Source organism: Trematomus bernacchii, unplaced genomic scaffold (assembly GCF_902827165.1).
Source record: "Trematomus bernacchii unplaced genomic scaffold, fTreBer1.1, whole genome shotgun sequence".
NCBI lineage: Eukaryota > Metazoa > Chordata > Actinopteri > Perciformes > Nototheniidae > Trematomus > Trematomus bernacchii.
The window spans coordinates 5,319,721-5,341,941 of record NW_022987531.1 but is presented as its reverse complement, the minus strand read 5'-3'; the positions used below and the strand labels follow the sequence as shown (position 1 = coordinate 5,341,941).

Sequence of the window (22,221 nt, the reverse complement as noted above, 5' to 3'; positions counted from 1 at the left end):
TGAACTGGCACTTTCATCATAAATCCTATCAATTGCATCATCACGCTTGCATGGCTTTTGATGTTCCTGTGACAATGAGGTGTTTATGCTTTTATCACTGAATCAATAAGGGTGACCAAGCAGTCACTGTCAGAAAGGAACTTTGATATTGGACGATTTACTGACAATGTTTTAGTAGATTGTACATTAACCTGTCCATGGCAACGTTAGTACGATTACAATTAGGTACATTTTTAGTTTGAGGCGAATACAAGACAACAATAAGTGATTGGGATGGGATGAAAATGTCTCCTTCAGATGTAAATCACACACGTCCACCCACTGAACTTGGAAACAACAGTCCAACATCGAAACACGTGGATTTCATGCACTGGGTCATTTTGAGTTTGCTCTATTTTGCTTCCTATGTCTTCTTTTCAAAAGGTCAATTGAGTTTGACCTCACATAGGGCTTCTTTTAAAGGCCGTTTTCTCAAAATGAATTTATTCAAGAGCCAGAAATCTCCACTTCAGCAGCACTTACATCAAACTCTCCAGTTTCATTCCCATCTATTTTCAGAGAGATTTGATTTGTTCACACATTCATATGGTGAAAATTGATATTTGATAAGGTCCGTTAACAGTATTTTCTGATTTACCAAGTGATACAAATAGATATGAAAAATTCCCCCAGTTAAAACCTTTGACTCATAAAAATGCAACAAGAATTTTGAACATGGTTCTGCAGGATTTTAGACAAGAAAACACTAAAGGATTTTTTTCAACAGGCTGAGTGACCTTCTCACAGTGAACCTTTTTTTAATTTTTTATATTACTTAACAGCTGCTGTGAATAAGACGGACTTCTTATTATACAAGGTAATAATGAAGAGACAGACGTCCCTTAATGTGAGAAGTGTTTATTAATGTGTGTGTGTGTGTGTGTGTGTGTATGTGTGTGTGTGTGTGTGGTGTGTGTGTGTGTGTGTGTGTGTGTGTGTGTGTGGGTGTGTGTGTGGGTGTGTCTGTGTGCGCTTGAACGTTTCGCCTTGTGTTCCTCCACCCACCTTTTAGAAATACTGCTGAAGTGCTGACTGATTTAATGCTGAATAGGGCTGAGACAGGGGCGTGTGTGTGTGTTGGTGTGTCTGTGTGTTTGCTACATGATGAGTGATGCTCATGTTTTGTCTTTCTCTGTTCTAAGGAGACAAAGAAACAAAAATGTAGGAAAAAAGGGGAGGGGAGGGAAGACCGTCTCCTTCTAGGAAAAGTTGCCTCAGCGCGTCTTCGGCTGTAGATCGTGTCTGAACCTGTGATTCCTCTCCTCTTCGGAGGAATGGACCTGGTTTACCCTGGAAGCAAAGCTATGTTCTCCCTGTCAGGAGACTCAATGGTCTTAAAGCCTGCACTGAGATTTCAGGGTTTATAAAGTACTCAGGAAAGAGTTTTTAAATGTTGATAACAATTGGTTTGCAGTTGAACAAAACTGAAATGTGTCCAATTTGTGAAAGGCAGCCACATGTAGTACTTCCTGGCCAATTTCTACCTTTATTGGACAGTTTAAGCGGTGACAAAAAAGAGAGGGACCCAGCAGGATTCTTCAGCTGGAGACAAACTGGGGATGTGGCGGTTCTAGAGCAATATGACTTTGTTATTTTCAAGAGAGGGGCACATTGAATGCAGGTCAAAAAAGACAAAGATGGTGTCCAAGATTTCCACAATTTAAGATCAGTACAAAGTCATAGCCCACAAAAAGGGTTTGTGTCATGACTTGACCATTTGATTTAAGAGCATTATTAGAAAAACATTTCTGTTATTTTCCCGCCCAAGTGACAGCACAGTCTCTGATCAGAAATCGATACCATGCCATTCAGCCTCATGCTCCAGTCATTCAATAAAAATCCCATTAAATTGAGCTGTAACGTTTTTTAAATGACACTAATTGGACTGTAAAAAATAAAATAAAATAAATGAATTATAAAAATAACAAAACAAAACAAAATAAAATAAAAAATAAAAGTAAGTAATTGAAATGAGAAAGTCTCTGAATATCACTTTCCACATATGCTAGCCCACAATGTCCCAAAAGCACTTCCAAACTAAAGTCCCACTCTACTTTCTCTTCGCTTTGACAGATCAACATGTGGACACTCCTCCACCTCTATCTCGGGGGGGGAATTACGGTTTCTCAATTATCCTTGTTTGGCTTCCCCCTTCTGTTCGACCTGTGGCTGTATTTACGCGAACGCCTATTTTATCCATGGCTTTTAATGGCATATAAAAAAAATCACTTCCCCATCAAAATGCCCTCTCCTAATAGCTTTTCAGAGTTGTTTGGGAGCTGTTTGGGTTTGGTCATTAGTGGACCATGAGTGTGTGTGTGTAGTGTGTGTGTGTTCTTATGTGTGTGTGTGGTGGTGTTTTGGACCCGGCTGAGAGGCGCTGCTGGGTCGTCCTAGGTGGGGTAAGGATGGGGTGGAGGGATGGCATACACACTGTGCCCATAAGGGTGGGGTTGTTTAGGGTTTGGGAGTGTGGTGTGGTGCAGCACTTAGGCCATACTGGGCCTGATGGGAATGCCAGCCCCCCCACACCACTTTCCAAATCACTAATGGAGCATCTTTGGGATAGCACACAAAAAGACACCCGCAGAAATACTCACACAGCTTTTCACATGTACATCTTAAGGATTTCACATACAGATATTTTCTTATAAAAACGAGTTGTATAAAAGTTCATAAGAAAAAAAGGACTCCACGCATTGCGGCACCACCCGTTTCCTCCCCCTTCGTTGCTTTTCACACTTCTTAATTATTTACTGGCCTTTTTGTCCTCTGCTGGTGGCCAGGCCCCAAGCATATGTCAGTGTGTGTTTGTGTGTTTGTGTATGCAGAAAAGAATACCACTTCACACACAAAATAAGTCTTTCATCATTCAAAAACGATACCATATGCTCAGGCAGGCGATTTTCACGAACACTTAGGAGATACTCTTTATGTTACACTTCATTATACACTTATTTATCTTTTTAATGGGGCCATATTATGCTAATTACCAGGTTCATATTATGTATTTTGTCCCTCTACTGTTACATGTTTCCATGCTTTAATGCTCAAAAAGCTCTTTACTCTTCTCATACTGCCTGTGCTGCAGGCATTTCAGGCACATACACCTATATAAAACACATTCAAAAGGCTCCTTAAAGATTCTTTTGGGTGCAAGCAATCATTGCCTATATTCAAGTAATACTGTTGAAAAGTGTTGATCCTTGGGTGATTGATAGTTCTCCCCTTTTCTTTATTCTTTATGAAGTTTTTTTCTAGTAATTTAATATCATATCACTCAAAGTTGGTGCAATCATCTGGATTTTGCAACGTGTCAACGTGGTAAAACCCATCCAGTCAAATCATTATAATGCTAACCTTGTGTTTCCAATGTATTTGACTGGTGGTTTCACACAAACCAAAAAGATCTCTCCATCAGCTCCATAGCACACTTGTTTCTCTTGGAGGCCGAAATATTTCCTTTGGCGAGGATCGGGGGGCTTCTCTCTCTGGGAGCCGTCACAGTTGCCTTGCACACTAGAATGAATTTAAAGAGGCAGGTAAACTGCTGCTCTCCTCACATGAACAGAGCCATATATTCAGCCTGTCTGTCTGGCTCCTCCCCCCCCTCCCCTTTCTCTATTTCTTCTTCTTCTTCTCTCTTTTTTCCTCCCCAGCCTGTAGAAAAACGTCTGTGGGATCGATAGGGCTCTCAGGCTGTAGTGACTGCAGCTCGAATGAATCAAGCCTATGTGTTTGTTAAGTAGACAAGGTGGTGGAAGGGAGTTTGTCATTGTGCTTTATCTCATCGCAACACTCCCTTTGCTGTTTGTCTCTGGATTCTACGTAACAAAATATAGGAACTTTTGAAAGGAGATGCAACGTCAGCCCTCGAGCAGGAGACTTGGTACAAACAGCATTGTCTTACTGTACCCTTTAATGAGGCCCTATTATGCTTTTCCCCCTTTCATGTAGTGTGTTATATAGGTAACACTGGCGCTTTTATTGGATAGCATTCACTTACGTGATATGCAAAGGGGCGGGACATCTACTCCGTAACATAATGACATCACCACGTAACACTCGTTTCCGTTGGCTAGGCCTCCAACACATTGTATGTGATAGGCTTAGGGATGGGACATTTCCCATTCATCTCTTAGTGTTTGACCAATCACAACAGAGCCGGCCAGCTAACCAATCAGAGCAGACTGGGCTCTGGTTTCAGACAGAGGGTGAAAAGAGGTGCTGCAGCACAGGCAGTATGAGAAAAATAAAGAGCTCTTTGAACATTACAGCAAGGAGACATGTCCCATAGACACTACATACAAATACGAATCTAATAATTTGCAGAATATGCCCTCTTTAAAAAAAGATATGTTTAATACCATGACTTTGTACATCATGTACAATAATCACAATACTAAAAGCAGAATATCTCTGAAATTTGAAGAATAACCACCCCATATGATTATTTATTATTCCTGCTGCGCTGGAGTCCATTCTGAAATCCTCTTGTGAACTGAACTCTGGAGATTCCCTTGATGTTAAAGCCTTGTGTGAAACACATCTCCAATTCTTTATGTGTTTCTTGCAGCTTAAACTGTATCTCTCTAAGGTCGGACAGTGAGACTGTGGGAGGCTGTTTGTGTTAAAAGCAGGATGGCTAGTATTTCCTCTCCTTCCTCCACCTCCTCCTCCTCCTCTTCCTCCTCTCTTTCACCACAAGCGAGATCTATCTAGGAAAAAAAGAAGAAGCTTTTTATCGCTGATGGCTAATAGTCATACAGTACATTTGTATTAAATATGTCCTCTATCGATTGGCCTTGTCGGATGAATACAATTGAAGAGACGGCGCTGAGTGCTTCCCACCTGGGAGGAGAAGATGGAGGGATTAAAAGAAGGGAGGAAAACAAGTAGGGAGATTGGGAGGGAGTGAAAGAATATGGCCGGCAAAACGTTTTTTGGCTTCTTCAGTCAAGTTGCAGCTTGTCCACAAGTTGACAATAATGCGTGTTTGGGTGTGTGTGGCTGTCCTCCTTGATTCCCTTTCTCGGGTCCTTCTCCTCTCTGTTTCAATGCCGAGTCATTAGGCAGTGAAAGAGATGGAGACAGAAAGAAAGATGGCATGTGGAAAAGAAAAAGAGGGATGGAGCGATAGAAAGGAGAAGAAAGAGGGGACAGCCACCTGTATGCAATGTTGATGGACAGATGGAAGGATGAAACCAACTGGGCGGAGAAGGGATTAGATGAAGAGAGGAAGCAGTGTGTGCGTGTGTGCGTGTGCGTGTGTGTGTGTATGTGCGTGTGTGTGTGTGCGTGTGTGCGAGCCTCGCAGTGACCACAGTGGGAGATCACTCTGAGCCGAGCAAACACCTCAGCTGGCCGGAAGCCCACACACACACACACACACACACACACACACACACACACACACACACACACACACACACACACACACACACACACACACACACACACACACACACACACACACACACACACACACACACACAAACACTGATGACTGAATTGTCCTGCTTGGCAGCTGTTGCAGGTCCCTGCAGATCACTCAATACCAGACTTGCTTTGTGTATAAATGTATGTGTGTGTGTGTGTGTGTGTGTGTGTGTGTGTGTGTGTGTGTGTGTGTGTGTGTGTGTGTGTGTGTGTGTGTGTGTGTGTGTGTGCTTGTGTCTTCAGTGACCACCAACCTCTTGATTGTGGCACTAAAGAAAATCTGCCTCTTTTCAGCATGCGCTCTTGTTTCCTCAGGGATTTGAGGCGCAAATGTGTGTGAAAAAATACATATCTTTGTCAATCATTACAAATGATGAAATCCCCTTTATTAGGTGGGGAAGTTCACAGCCTTACCGCAAAAGTGACATAGCAGATAATAAGGCAAACAATAAGAAAGAGTAAACTAACATATCAAATATAGAGAAAAGCACACATTGTAAATACAAATAAGACAATATATGTACACATCCATGGCTACAAATAATAAATAGCAGCATTTTAACAGCTAAGTGGACATATGAAGGTGTTGAGATATTATAATAATGTAAAACAATTATATATTGCACATACATGTGTCAGCAGCCACAGCAGACCGCTCCATAAAAAGTGTCTGATGCCCCCTCTGAGTTCACACTTTAGAATGAATTTACCCAGATGCAGATTATTTGAACGAGACTGCCAATAGTTTATTTTATTGTCCGAGACATGCGTTACAAACATATTCAAGATGACACGCAATAAATGATTCTATATAGTTTATTTTGGTTCTGCAGTTTTTAGAATAAAAAGCAACCTAAAAAAAAATCTCATTTAGAGACAGCAATCTGCAAAAGATTAGAAGTTGAACATTTTGGCATTCTTGACAGAAATGTGAGTGCGTGTGTGTGTGTGTCTGTGTGTGTGTGTGTGTGTGTGTGTGTGTGTGTGTGTGTGTGTGTGTGTGTGTGTGTCTGTGTGTGTGTGTCAGTGCAAAGTTTCCTCTTTCATTCTCCCTCTGCTCGCATAAGTGTTGTAATTTGGATGCTCTGTAATTTCACCATGGTGGTTTAGGGTTAAGTGGAGGCCGTCCCTGCCATCATGAGTACCGGTCTTCCAAATGGACACACACACACACACACACACACACACACACACACACACACACACACACACACACACACACACACACACACACACACACACACACACACACACACACACACTCTAGATCATTGGTACAGTGCGCTTGGACGCTTCTACAAAAGGCCGGTCCATTTAATTACATTTATAAACACAGTTTAAGGGCCCTGGCTGTGTCATTAGAGCAGACTTTACGAGATACATTACTGTGTGTGTGTGTGTGTGTGTGTGTGTGTGTGTGTGTGTTTGTATGTGTGTGTGTGAGAGAGAGAGACTGTGTTTTTGTGTGTGACAAAGAGAGAGAAAAAGGAACTTTGTCACATGGCAGCTATAACGGGTACTGGACACACACCAGCACACACACACACACACACACGTACACACAACTAGAGCACTGGTGAGAGAATTGCAGATAGCACAGTCTGTAGCACAGCAGGGGTTTCAAACACAGAGACAGAAGGTATTGATATATCCCCACGACACACACACGAACACACACACACACACGCACGCACAGGGACAGAAAGTATTGATATTTTCGCTCATCAGCGTAGAGTGGCTGTTCGGCAGGACCTCACAGATACACACATTCTCGCGCACAGCCCTTCACACGCACAGCATGTGATCAGACAGGCTCAATAATCCATTGTTGTTTTTGGTAATTCAAACGCGTTCATCGTTCTTCCTTCTATAAAAATACCAGATCAGTATTGTCAGGCCTGCAGGCTTCTTTCTGAAAAGTTGTTTAAAGCTATTTTAAGTTCAGCTCATACAAGTTTTGGCTGTGACAGTATTTCTGCTTCCAACCTTGAATTTCAATATGAATCAGACAACTTGAGAGTGCATTAAAGTGAATCTTTTGAAGATGAAAAGGTGCATTTTAAGCTTCCAAAGCGTCTGTCTCTACTTTGCAGAACGTAATAGTGTTATAAAGAATAGCTGGTAGTTGTATTGAGCACTTGAAGATGTATTCAGATACATCAAGTCCTTGCATTTGGTTTGAATGTACTGTATGCTAGTATCCTGGTTAAGATCAAGATCTTTGAATAACCAGTTTTCTGTAAGAACTGCTTAGTTGTAGAACTTTAGATAAACCTTTAACCTGCTTTCAATTCAACTATTTCTTTTGATACTCTTGGGAGCAGAGCATGCCCATCTAGGATGTTGGCCCTCCCAGGAGAAATCAGCGTTATTATTGTTCATGTGTAAGCCATGAAGGTATACTAAGAGAGGTTATAGGCCCAAATATACATTCAAATGTTAGCCGATGTGAAGAAGCGACAGCCTGTCAGAATGAAGGCAGGTCTTTGAACTAACTCACACTAGCTGTGTGTGTGAGTTTGCATCAAAATACAATTGTTGTTCAAATGAACATTTTGCCTTTAATCAGGTTATTCCAAAAAACTGAATGTAAGCAAAAATGAAGAACTGACAGCAAAAGTGACTGAGGGTTGCCTGCTGAACATTTATGGGGAGAAGAATCAATCCATTTCATTTGTCAAAGACTTGGCCAGTCCTAGTGAGGGTCTAAAAACGTTTCACAAAGGACAACGACATCACTACTTTGTATTCATATGTTTTGAAGGTCCTGTTTGCAGTGTGTCCACCCCCTTTCATGGCTACATACCCCTCCTCTGCATCAGGGTTGGATTCTCTTCTTGTACCTGCTGTGTTTGAGGAAGTTGCTTTGATCTAGCCAGTATATCATAGCCAGTAATAGAGACTGATTCCTTCCACCGTCCTTTTAGAGCAGTTGTTGTGATTTGACTGCATTGCTCCCTGACAGGACAACCAGCAGCCACAGTTTGATATCTTATTGTCGACAAGTTAGTACGAAAGCCTGAGCGTAGAGGGGGAAATAATTGGGGGACAGGAACATTGTGCAACTTCTTTCTCTCTGCAATTCTCTGTAAATTGTGGTAGCGTTTAGCCAAATTTAGCAATAACAAGAATTCTGCGATATACAACTATTTGCTTATACCAGATTTCATAGCTTTCTGGGTGAGCTTGACCATGGAATTTTTTTATTTGAAATGGTTCATATATATATGCCCAAGTTGGGTCATTGAATTACCCCAGCTAAGACAAGAACATGCAGTTCTGAACTAAAACAAGCCATAACAAGATTTTCACATGACAACACTGATATGGTAAAGTGCTTTTGGGACTGTTGAGATTAAAGCCACAACTGTTGCTCTTACCGGGTGATGATGGGGGGGGGGCTGTGTTATGACAATGGAGTCGATTATGTCTAGCAGGAACTAATTTTCACTGGTATGGTTTGCTTCCATTCATAAAAACAGTTAACAGTGCAAATGTGTTACGGGAGGCGTGAGATATGAATATTGGAGTGTCTATCAGCCATTACTTATATGTTTCACTTAAATATGGATAATGAAAGAGGTGAGGGTGGACAGAACACATCATTGCATAAGGATTATATTATTATGTTATGTTATGTCACCCATTTTACCATCATAATTACTGTCAATTGTGATCATGAGATAATTGCCCATATTACTCTGTTTTGTCCTTGTCATTTGTCCTATTATAAAGTAATAATGTGGCATATAAAGAAAATACTATTCCTTCAACCATTAAGTCATTGGCTAGGTTGTGATATTGTAGACCATATGAATTAGTATAGGCAAATTCCTACTAAATTGTCTTTTTTAGGAACACAAGACATTTTTGGTTGCTGCGTTTGTTTATTTGCTACAATGTAAAATTGGAAATGGGAAAACTCCTTTCCCGCTCAACAGGTTGCATGTGCACCATTTGTTAAGCATTATAACAACACGCTTTTATAATAAAAGGCTAACATAACACTATTGAAATGTACAGGTAGCCCTTTAAGATAAATGTGGGGGTGATCAGGGGCGGGCTGAGCTGCCCAGATGTAAATAGAAGCTGCAGATCCTGAAAGCCTGAGGCTCAGACAGAAATCCCAAATTGTATTAAGGGACATTGTCCCTCACTCCCAGTATGCGTACCTAATCCTGTTTCAGCGATGTTCCATTACCTCAATTACTATCATCTCACCCAGAGGTGGACCCAGCCAAGGACACTATACCGGAGAGCCAGCGAAGGGTGGAAAGAGAGGGGGGGAGAGGCTGGGGGAAGGAGGGCTGTGACGGAGAGGGTCCTATGTAATACAAAAAACTAAGGGATATTAAATAATGACACTGAGAGGAAGGATAGAGGGAGATAATCAAGTGTTGGAGAGAATTCTCACGATAAAGGAGGACAAATATAGAATGTAGAGATATAAAACACGTCAAAGTCTGTTGAAGACGGTAGCCAAGACTTGGCCTCCATCTTTGTTTCCCAGCTGGTCGAAGAGGAATATAATGGTTGTAATCCAAGTGATTGACAGGACAGAATGACTTGCTGAACAACACAGACTCTTTAATGTACACTTATAGGGGCCCAATTGTGCTTTTTGGGGTTTTCCCTTTTTCTGTAGTGTGTTATATAGGTTTGTGTGCATGTAAATGGTCTGCAAAGGCTAAAATCCCAAAGTTTCTCTCAAAACATACATTTGGCTTGAGTACTTCCGTCAGCTTCCACCATCTTTTAGACTTTGTGAAGCAAAGAAAAACAAAAAAGAGATAAGAACAATCGACCTACGCGTCGCGTCCCTTTCTGCATCCTTTTCTGGATGTACAGTGTTTCTTGTCAGTTTGCAGTGGCATTATTTCAGCTCCATTTGATCAAATTTCCACACACACACACACACACACACACACACACACACACACACACACACACACACACACACACACACACACACACACACACACACACACACACACACACACACACACACACACACACACACACACACACACACACACACACACACACAGAAAGGTGTCGTGAAACATGAGCCAAGCCTCCTTGCTGCCTCCCTCTCCCATCATGCACCACATTAGTGTCCAGCCAATGCCCTTGCCTTAATAGGGCTTAATGCCTATGCTTGTCACTGTAGCATGGCTGGTATTGAGTTTTAGGACATTTGTAGAACTGTGCGTGTGTGTTCTCTGGAGTCTCACTAGTGGCTGCATGGCGTTGACATTTACCCCAGGTAAAGAACCGGATGCTATTATTTACCCCCACCCTCCCTCCTTTCTCCCCTCTTCCTCTTTCCCCTCTTAACATTCCTCCTGAATCCGAAACGTAAAAAGTTGCAGCAGGATTTTGTCACCTCCGTCTAAAGTTAAAGCAGAGGGATTACTTCTCCTATCTAATCTCCTTCTATCCCTTTCTTTGACTCTATCTATCTTCATCTACCGTTCTCCATTCCGCTTTCTCACTTCATTTTTCTACCTCCCAGCGGTGGAGGGTTTGCCTAATGAAGTGGCTGATGGGAGTATATTACAGAGAGACAGAGTGGAGCGGTCGCCTACTCTAAAATCCATTAACCTTACAGTTTCAATCAGTGTGCAGACAAGTCTGAGCTACAAGTCAAAAAGGAGCGTATTAGATCAAGATTTTCACTATTGAGCCTTGCACCTGTTTTTTCAATATTTTGCCCAGATCTTTGTCTGAAACTTTTGTTCCGTCACTCGGTATTGTCATTGTGCTGTCAACACAAGCCTTATTTTAATCAGTTCAGTTGATAGGATTTTCCTGGGTGAGGCACATTGGGTTGAATCTGCTACAAAATTGTGAGTACACAATGGAATAAACTCCCAGAATGATTGGAGTTTATTATCAGAATCAGTCCAATCACACATCTGGAGACAAACAGGGTTGGAACGGTAACTTTAAAAATATACAATTACCAGTCACATTTAAACAAATGTAATCAGTAACCTAATATAAGTATGTCAATAGACAAGTGTAAATAAATACAAGAGAAAATAAATATCAATAAGTTATTTTTTTGTATTTATTATGTTTGCGGTATGTTATTTTGTGTTAAAAATGTGTCATCTTAAATTCAGGCAATACGTCTAACTTTAGTATATTGATCTTTATTCTTAAATGTATTTTGACATTGTTACTTTGCTAGTAACCCCCATACAAAATGTAACAGTAATCTTTGAATGTCTATTTTAATGTAACTAAAGGAACACAGTTACCCTATTTTTTGTATCCTGATTAGGATTGTTATCCCGTTACATGTCATCTGTTACTCCCCAAGCCTGGAGACATACTTTTTTGCTATTTTAAAAGATCCAAACCAATGCATCCCAACTATTTTGGCTTTTTTACACATTGAAGCTGTTACCCTTTGTGAGCGTTAGCCCTTTGTGCTAAGGCCCTATTTTACTAAACTATGCTCACGTTCAACTAAGGGAGGGCTCCTAGACTATTTTTAGGGAGTCTCTCAAACCATTTCTTCAGCAAAGTACAATAACAATACATGTATTATGGTGTTCCTGGCTGTTCTTTTAGGCTGTCTATAATACCAACATATTTGGATATATTGCAAATCCTAGATTTGCCTCTATATCCAGAAAATCATTTCTATTTGGTACAGTTATGATTTGACATCCTGCAGCACTAAACTGAAATCCTTTCCAAATCAATACTATGCCATTATATCAACTAAATCTTGTTTTTATCAGAGGAATGTTGTGATATAAAGCCCTCTATATATGTCGTTGAACATTTGTGTGTACGAAAATGCAAATATCAGATTGTAACCTTAGTGAAAGAGTCAAAATGTTTGCAATGTAATTCCTTTAAAGCAAGAGACAAGCAGATCACCATAAAGGAAAAGTACTGCCCCCATGCTGTATACATGATGGCTCCTATATGCAATGTCTAATGAAAGGATCATTTATATCCTGAAAAGTGGAAATGGTGCAGTGTTATTGTCAATGCTGTCAGTGTCCATGCTTGGAGGGAGAAAAAAAAAAAGAATAAATAAATGAAGCCTCCCTGGTCCTAATAATGCAAATGATATGCAGGTTAGATCCAATGCAGGTGGCCACAATTAGTGCTAATTTGTGCCAATTTTAATGATCCATAATTTAGCCAAAGTGTTGGTCATGTGGGATAAGTGTGTGTGTGCAAAAAGAAAGACGGAACGGATGGTCAGAAAGATGAAGGAGGATAATGAAAGAAAGGGAAGAGTGTACACTTACACACTGAAATGTATACACAGATAGAAGCTGCTCTCCACACTCGAGCACATTGCCATCCCTGAGATCTCTATACACACAATGTACAAGCACACGAACGTTCCCTTTCCAAATACACGACACGACACTTTTTTCATTACCACCTCTTTGACTCTTTCTTTCTGTCTAGTAGATCGCAGTTTGCGGATGTATAAAAGCTTCAGTGAAACCACTATCTATCTAATGTATCATATGTACTCTGCCGATTACTCGGGAGTAAGTGATTTGTCCTATTTTGTTTGTTTTTACACCCCACCTTACCTGTTTGCATAGTAGTTGGATGATTTGTAATTTTTACATCACAAACAAAAATACTTTTGCAACTTAAAAATCATCGAAGGTAATTAGCATGAATGTTACGACCCTTAAATTGACACCTGTTTATTTATTCAGATGTTGCAATAAAACACAGCCTGCCTCCATTTATTACGTAATGCAATTTTGAAAATGGCAAATTGGAAGTTATAAATCATTATTTCTGGGCTATTTTTTTATAATGATTTTACAATTGCTGTCAGTGTCATCTAGGGTTTACTAGGTATGTAGAGAATATCTTTATTAGGTTTTTTTCCTTCTTTCATGTAGCCTTTTTTCCATTTATGGTCACACAAATTGTACAAGGCCTTTACTTTTGACATGACTTCATTTGGTAATGATGATCCCTGGTAATGACTAAACCTTGAACTCAAGTGTATATCCATGTTTGTCTTCATGTTTGTTTGTGTATCTCTTGTTAGCTTCAAAATGTGCCCACATTGCACTGTGCTTACAGTGGAAGGCTGTGAATGGCAGCAACGGGGTTTTGCCTGTCATCTTATCTTGTAAATGAGCTAATGGCTGTTCGTTCGGTCCCCTTAATGAGATCACAAATGCACTGCGGGTCCCGCCACAGGTCAGCATCGCGGAGGCCATTCAAAGGCAATTATTGTTTTAAATGTTGCTTTTGTTTTCGTCTGAAAGCGACTCTCTCCGCTTCAGTGAGGGAAGAAACTTTGAGCCTGACTGGAGGGGTTATTTTTCCTCTCCGGGTTGGAGACAAATGTTTTTACACTCCTACTGTTTTACTTTCCTGAGGGGGCTGAGTGTTCTGTTCTGTCTGAATGGGGAATGTGTTTATGTGTCCTTGTCTCTGGGCTGATCAGCGTTTAGTATAAACCCTATATATGACAGAATACTGTGAAAACATGAATACATTTGCATACATTTGATCATTTTGTTGCCAGAATACAAAATCATATTTTAATTTATTTACTGATTCCTTTGTGTTAAACCTTGAAATAAAAACCACCATATCCAAATAAATCACCACATATGTGCTATATTAGAAAAGCAGGTTTGCCAGATATCCTTTTTTGGATTAATGCTGTTGATACAGAAAGGAAGCAATATGTATGGCTCTAAATTATTCTTCTGTGTTGTCTCTACTCCAAGGGAGTGTATGTGTTTGTCAGCGAGCCTCTGTGTTGGCAGATCAGTGGGAAGTGGTAGTCTGCCGGGAAAGCCCTGTTTCTTTGTTCTCCTGCTGACAATGAAGGACTCACAGTCAGTCTAAAGGGAAAAATTATGTCCCAGAGCAGTCTGGGAGAAGCACAAATGCACACACACTCACACACAACAACACACACTACTTCTCACATGCTACTCATGTGGGGCATGACCTCAATAACAGCGACTGTTGTGTTTGGAAAGCCCTCAACACCATGTGCCGACCACTTTTAAAAAGCTGTAACAGTTGGGCCTTAGGTCCAAATACAAAATGGATTCAGCCAAGTTGAAAAGAGTTGTCTTTCCTGGATTGAGATGAACAACAATGCAGCATTTTAAAATACTTTATTTTTTCTTGACTAAAATGTTTAAAATATTAAAGTCTTTACAACTCATCACACTACTATCTAAGATTGTATAGTAATTAATAGAATAGAATAGAATAGAATATCTCTTCTTATCTCTTTATCTATCCATGACGGTGTTGAATGCGGAGCTGAAATCCACAAATAGCATCCTCACATAACTGCCTGGTAATTCCAGATGTGTCAGAGAGGTGTGGAGGGCTGAGTTAATGGCGTCTTCTGTGGAGCGGTTTAGCCTGTAGGCAAACTGATGCTTGTCAAGGTCAGGTGGGATGATTGTTCTGATATGGGAAAGCACCAGTTTCTCAAAGTCAAGTTAATGATGTCAACGTTCCTAACCCAATTCTTTCTTCTCTTCCACCACAGGTAAGGAGGAACCGACCACCTATACCTGCACTACGTGTAAGCATTCGTACGGAAGCGCCTGGTTCCTGCTGCAGCATGCCCAGAACTCCCACGGCTTCCGCATCTACCTGGAAAGTGAACACGGTAGCCCTCTCATCCCACGCATGGGCGGGCCATCCTCCCTGGGCGGGGGCGCGGACTGCTCTTCTCAGCCTCCTCTCCACGGCCTCCATCTGCCTCTTGATGCGAGCCCGTTCAACCTCCTCCGCATGCCTGGCTCGAGCTCAGGTGGAAGGGACAGCATCGGATTAGGGGGTGGACTCGGAGCCCTCGGCGCTGCCGGTGGGGGCCATCATCAGCGTTTCCCTCCCACGCCACCCCTCTTCAGCCCCCCTCCAAGGAACCACATGGACCCCCACCACCTGAGCCCAGAGGACCTGGCGCTGGCAGCCCACCATCCGAGTGCCTTTGACAGGGTGCTGCGCCTCAATCCCCCTCTGCCCCTGGACCCCCCTCCGACAATGGACTTCTCGCGGAGGCTACGTGAGCTGGCAGGCAACAATTCAGGGTCCACTCCACCGCTATCCCCCAGCCGCCCCAGCCCCATGCAACGCTTGCTCCAGCCATTCCAGACAGGAGGGGGAAACGGAAGTGGAGGAGGTACAGGGGGCAGCAAACCTCCATATCTTGCCACCCCACCCCCTCTTCCAGGCACCATGCAGTCACCCGTGGGTTCCCAGACCACTCCTACTACCCCTCTACCCTCAGCAGGTGTGACACCCTCCTCTACCAACCCCTTAAAATCGAAGTGTTGTGAGTTTTGTGGCAAGGCCTTCAAATTTCAGAGTAATCTAATAGTGCACCGTCGCAGCCACACCGGAGAGAAGCCGTACAAATGCCACCTGTGCGATCACGCTTGTACACAGGCCAGCAAACTCAAACGCCACATGAAGACACATATGCACAAATCTTCCTCGCCAAACACAGGCAAGTCAGAAGACGGTCTGTCTACAGCCTCCTCCCCGGAGCCTGGCACCAGCAATCATTTGGGCAGTGCAAGCAATGCCCTTAAGTCGGTTGTGGCCAAGCTGAAAAGCGAGAACAACCGCAGGCGACGTGAAAATGGGGAGGAGGAGGAAGAAGAGGAGGAAGAAGAAGAAGAGGAGGAGGAAGAGGAAGAGGAGGAGGAGGAAGAAGAGGAAGTAGAGGAGGAAGAAGAGCCGAAAGGAGAGAGGGCGGTCAGGAGAAACAACAACAGCTTTCCCTTTGCTCTGAACCTTGAAACGCCAAGACAGCATGAAAACAATGGTGGTATAGGAAGCCGACTTGGAGGAGTTCCTGATGAGGGGCCGATCCCCCGATCACTGCCTGAGGTGATGCAGGGGATGGGCCTGGCCGCTAGCATGCATCACTTCAGCGAAGCCCTCAGTGCACATAAACGAAATGCCGTGGCCCAGGAGAACCACCTGCACCACCACCTAAACCAAGACCATCACCACAATCGGGCGATGTGTGATGGGGACTCGGTATTAGAGAATGATCGTGGGGAGGAGGGTTCTGTCTCAACAGTGAACGGGCGGGGAGCATCCCCTAATGAATCTGCCTCTGTTGGCCTCTCTAAAAAACTTCTTCTGGGTAGCCCCAGTCCACTAAGTCCTTTTACCAAACGCATCAAGCTTGAAAAAGAATTTGACCTGCCCACTCCCACAATCCCTAACACTGAGAACGTCTACTCCCAGTGGTTGGCTGGCTACGCCGCCTCGCGTCAACTCAAGGACCCTTTCCTGAACTTTGGGGATTCCAGACAATCGCCCTTCGCCTCTTCGTCTGAGCATTCTTCGGAGAATGGCAGTTTGCGTTTCTCAACCCCTCCGGGGGAACTGGACGGTGTGTCAGGCCGCAGTGGTACATGCAGTGGGGGCAGCACACCACACCTTGGACGGCCCAACTCCAAGGACGGCCGCAGGAGTGATACTTGCGAGTATTGTGGCAAGGTGTTCAAGAACTGCAGTAACCTGACAGTGCACCGGCGCAGCCACACAGGGGAGAGACCGTACAAGTGTGAAATGTGCAACTATGCTTGTGCCCAGAGCTCCAAACTTACTCGCCACATGAAGACCCACGGTCAGGTGGGCAAAGACGTGTACAAGTGTGAAATTTGTAAGATGCCCTTCAGTGTCTACAGCACTTTGGAGAAACACATGAAAAAATGGCACAGTGACCGCCCTTGTAGTACCGAAACCGAAATAAAGTCAGAGTAGAAGGCCGAACTATGGGACCTTTTCCCCGCAGCAATGTCCGCCATTAGTCCCCTGTTTATTCCCAGACCCTTGTAGATTTACCCAATCCCTAACACTCCACTTTCACCAGTCTGGTGGAAGATTAAGACCATGTGCTCTGCACCAGCACACCCCGTTTCCATTACCCATTGAATGCATGATCTGTATCGGGGCAATACTCTTGCATTGACGCAAAACTTCGAGCCTTTCTCTTGTGCAATAATTTACATGTTGTGTACTATTTTCTTTTTTGAGTTTTCCTTCTCCATTTTTAAGAATTAGTCGGCATGCATAGTATGTTTTTGCTAATCAAAAAAAGAAAATAACTTGTCCCTGGTTGGTTAGTTGTTAAGTAAATGTGTTGCTGTTTTTCTCTTGTTCTGTTTTTTTCTTTTTATTCTTCAAAAAGAGAAAAGACAAGAAAGATACATCCATGCTGCATACATTCTGTGACACATATCATGTACAGTTTTGTTTCGTAACATGGAAAGAAAACAGTCTGTGACTTGACCCTACTCTTACAACCCTGGAAATGCACTCATCCTGATCTTTCTAAAAGACGGAATGTTCACACAGGGTTAAAAAATAAGAAAAATCATACATTGGCTGGATGACTAAACTGAGAGTAACGATAGCCTTCAAATTTCTTTCAAAAAGACAAAGGGTGCGCTAACAATTCAATTTGTACTATCATTTAATAGAGTAAGAAAGAGTGCCTTTGATATCTCAACACTGCATTGGCCATCATCTTATCTGGTATAAGTTAGGGTCACGTTAGATCAAGCTAAAAGGTTTAAGCCACCCAGGATAGGTTCTTGCATCAAGCACCTGACTGCTGAAATGGACTGTGACGACTCATCTGAGAGTTCTCGTTAATCATCATTTAGCTACCTATTACATGTTCAATAGGTTATCTTTAATATGTGGATTTCATTGCAAGCATGGTACAAGCAGTATTATGTATATCTGAATTGTTTGTTGTTTTGTTCCGGTAAGGAGGTACTTTTGAGATAAAGGTACATCTGTAACGTACAATCCTGAACTTGAGGGATACGGCGCATGGCTGAGAAACGTTGAGTATCCGCATTAGCACAAACCTCCAATACGTTGTTTTTGCTATGTCAGTGTGAGGAACAATGCATAAAGTAATATATGAGCTCCAAGACAGGCTAACTTTATTCCAGAGCATTGAAATAACTACAAGCTAGACAGACAGAAAGCTACACAGAACTGCAAAATACCTTACATTCTATTATCAAAACAGGGTCACTAAGAATCGCAGAAAAAAGAACGAAAGAATTGCAAAAAATATCTGTACTCCAGGGCTCTTGAAAAGAGTGAATGCGATAATTTTAATCAGTATGCAGACGCTAATGCAGGGCACTTTTTTTGTTTGCTGTTGCTTTTCAACCCGAAAAGAGATTTTGTTATACCCTTGTTGAGTTTCACGCAAGCTTCTCATAGTATGGCACTTGCTACTCTGCCTGACATGCGTTTTCCAACACTGATGCAATGTTGGTACATGGGTTGAGTCTAAACAAAGCTAGATTTTCATTTGTAGGACATGAAATGCACTATTTCAATTTCCCAGTTTACAAGTTTATGCTAAAGGGGAAAAACTTTGTTGATATGCTGTCAGATGACGAGGGTCCCATTGTTAAACGCAGTAATCTATGAGATGCATAATCTATTGCCAGCAACTCCGCCCTCATGAACCTTGACTTCTGTACCCTTGCCGTTTCACCTTTGACCATTCGTCAATTTGTTACCACTTGAAACACCAGTGCTTAGCCTGGGCTGAAAATGTACCCTGCCTGCAAGGTCTGTCAATTAAAAGGTTTGTTATACAAATAACCAGGGCTCTTACATGATCGGCTCTGATTCAAAAAATGTAAGGTGTTGTAACTTTGTAGTCAACCACACCTGTATAATCTGTAGACCTTGCCGACTAGACACTCAAATCTTGTTGCTGACACTGCAAGAATCCGTTTTTGTACAAATCTTCCTTTAATTATAGGTATAAAAAATAAACGTTTTTGCAAATTACACTTCATTATCTTTTAGGGGGAAACTGTATTTAAGTTTTTTTGTCGTTTCTCTTTTCCTCAGCGTCTTGGTGGTGTTCAAGACTCCGATCACAGTATATATGAAATGATAAAAAAAAGGAGAAAAAAAAACAAACAAAAAAAAATCCTGTGATGGTTTTTGTATTTTATTTTGCCTTGGCTCTTCACAGCTCTTCAGGTTGAAATACAATCTGCATTGGGGAAAGGATTAAGATTATATATGAATATATAATAAAGAACTTAAAATATAGGAAAATGCACACTCATGTCGATTCCTATGCTTAAACACATTTATGGTCTACTTTTTCTGTATTTCTAGAATTGTATTTGAATTCAATGTTCACTTAGAGTAGGCACTATAGTATTTATATTGAGGCTCGTATTTTTAACTGTTGCTTGTTCTCTCTAAAAGGTATTTACCATACCTTTTTTGGTAGTGGAAAAAAAATCCCAAGCTGCCACGGTATATTTTTTTAATTTGGCAGGATAATATAGTGCGAATTATTTGTATGTTTAAAGAAATAAAAGGAAAAAAACCCATAAAAAGCAGCTAAAGTATGTGGCACTGGGAGGCATCACAGGCCATCAGATGGCCGCCGCTCTGTTTCCTTTCCACAGAGGTGGTTGTACATATCTTCTTTGGGTTTTGTTTGGGACCTCCTTCCCCCCCCCCCGCCATTCTTGTATGCAGTAATGCAAGCTGACGTCGGCCTGTTCTGTTGTGTGCTTCTGTCTCTCTCACCCCCTCCCACCTGGCTACATTCCAACATCAAGAGAGGAAAAAAAAGTTTAAAAACACTTCATATGCAGTACATGGATTACGAAAAAATCGTCAAAATAAATACATTTAAAAAGAAATTAAATGTTTTGCAGTTTTTTTTCATTGCCAAATACTAAATGGTGCTTTATATTTAGATTGGGTATAATTTCATATGCAAAGCATATTTGAAAAATGACCTGGGGGGCGTGGAGAAGCCTGCTTGAGTTGAGACTTTTTTGTAAATGGCAATGCGGAATATTTTGTTATCAGCCTTTTCTATTCCTATTCTGAGAGCTGTTTGTTGTAACTTGAACTTGAACTTTATCTTTTACTACGGGAGTTACTATTTATTATTATTATTTATTTTGTGCTCTGTTCAAAACAGAGACATGGAATGGATGATTATTTTTGGTTTCTTTTTATTTTATATTTGATTATAATATAATTTGTTTTCTTTTTGTAATGGTGGCCCATGGTCATTGGACAAACCTAGCTCTTACATTTCTGTTGTACATTTTTGGGGTCTCTGTTCAGTTGTATTGGGAAAACCATTGTCTGTGTTTTCTGGCAGATGTCTGCATTATCCTGTTCACACGCCCATTTTGTCCCTTTATCGAAAAACAATTAATAAAAAAAATGAAAGTATAATGGCACTTGTCGCTTATCTCCACTGTGTGTTCTATGTGTGTGTGTGTGTGTGCATAAGTATGCGTGTGAGCACCTTCCCAAACCCATTGGTATCGTTAACCTTTTGAGATCTTACCAAAAGTGATTTTTTTTTTCAAAGTCTGAATCCTGGGAAAAAAGGAAGAATTCTGAGAAAAACTATTCTGTCATTTTTCTGAAAAAAGTTAGCATTTTGAGAATAAAGTCAAAGTTTAGGGAAAAAATTCAGAATATTGTGAAAAAAGTCTGGATTTTTAAATTAAAGTCAAAAGTTTGAGAAAAATGTCAGGATTCTAAGAAAGAGGTCAGAATTCTGACTTAAATTTCGCTTTTCTGAGGAAACAATAATTCTGACTTTTTTTGGTGAAAATATCCGGAATTCTGATATTAAAGTCAGAATTCTTAATTTAATCAGATAATTTTGACTTTATTCTCATTTTTCTGACTTTAATATCAGAACTTAAAAAAACCAAAACACTTTTGGTAAAATCTTGAAAAGAAATCCAATGTGGCCCTAATCCTCTTCCTTATTTCTTAGAAATATAATGAAAAAACATTTCTTGAAAGGGTTCTCATGTAAATGTTTATTTAGCATTAATCACTCCAAATGGAAGAGTTCCCATAAAGACAGCTGTTCAGCGGACATAATACTACCTTCAAGTGTGTGTGTGTTATCGTACAGGGCGTATTCTTAACATGCATTCTATAAGTAGGGCAGTGTCTTGCACTAGCTTGAACCCAATGAACTCAGCCCTCCATCACCAACCTCACTAGCCTATGGCACTTTTACTATATGTACTTTATGACTTTCTATACATGTGTGCGAACTGTCATTGTCTTGCCCAGGAGGGATGGGGGCGGGGGTTCAACAAGTGGATATACCACTGCATTAAAACATCCACAACTCCTGACACCTGCATGTCTGCAGTGTCAAACTACCTGTTAGTCCAGACAGCCCAACTGGTGTTAGTGCATGTGTGTGTGTGTAAAGTGCATGTGTAAGTAAGTGCCTCACACCATATTCATTTAGTTAGCACGCTATCTCGAAGCACATATGTGCACTATGCATGTCACTCCTCAAAGTACAGTACGGTATCTTTTGCTGATAACAACTGTTCCCTGTGTGCCTTTTAACCTCAGCCACACACACACACACACACACACACACACACACACACACACACACACACACACACACACACACACACACACACACACACACACACACACACACACACACACACGCACTATAGTACATAGAGTTTATGAACGTGTATAAGCTCCTCCTCTTGCAGAATGTACTTACAGTGGGTAAATATCATTACGACACTCTGTTTGCTCAGTATTCACAAAGCTGTCAAGATCAATCAGCGCCGTGTCGTCCAACCAACGCACCCTACTGTTCAACTCTCTCACGCACATCATGTCTTCTCAGAAAGGATCTACACACCAAATATTTATAAG

General features: G+C 41.5%; 1 protein-coding gene across 1 annotated transcript in view; it reads left to right on the top strand.

Annotated features, from left to right (window-relative positions):
* Positions 1-20,744, top strand: part of bcl11aa (BAF chromatin remodeling complex subunit BCL11A a) — a 47,952-nt gene extending 27,208 nt beyond the window's left edge. The window contains 1 exon segment of the mRNA XM_034122472.1: positions 15,008-20,744. Within this exon segment, the coding sequence (XP_033978363.1) occupies positions 15,008-17,247 (2,240 nt within the window). The 3' untranslated portion in view covers positions 17,248-20,744.
* The last annotated feature ends 1,477 nt before the right edge of the window (positions 20,745-22,221 follow it).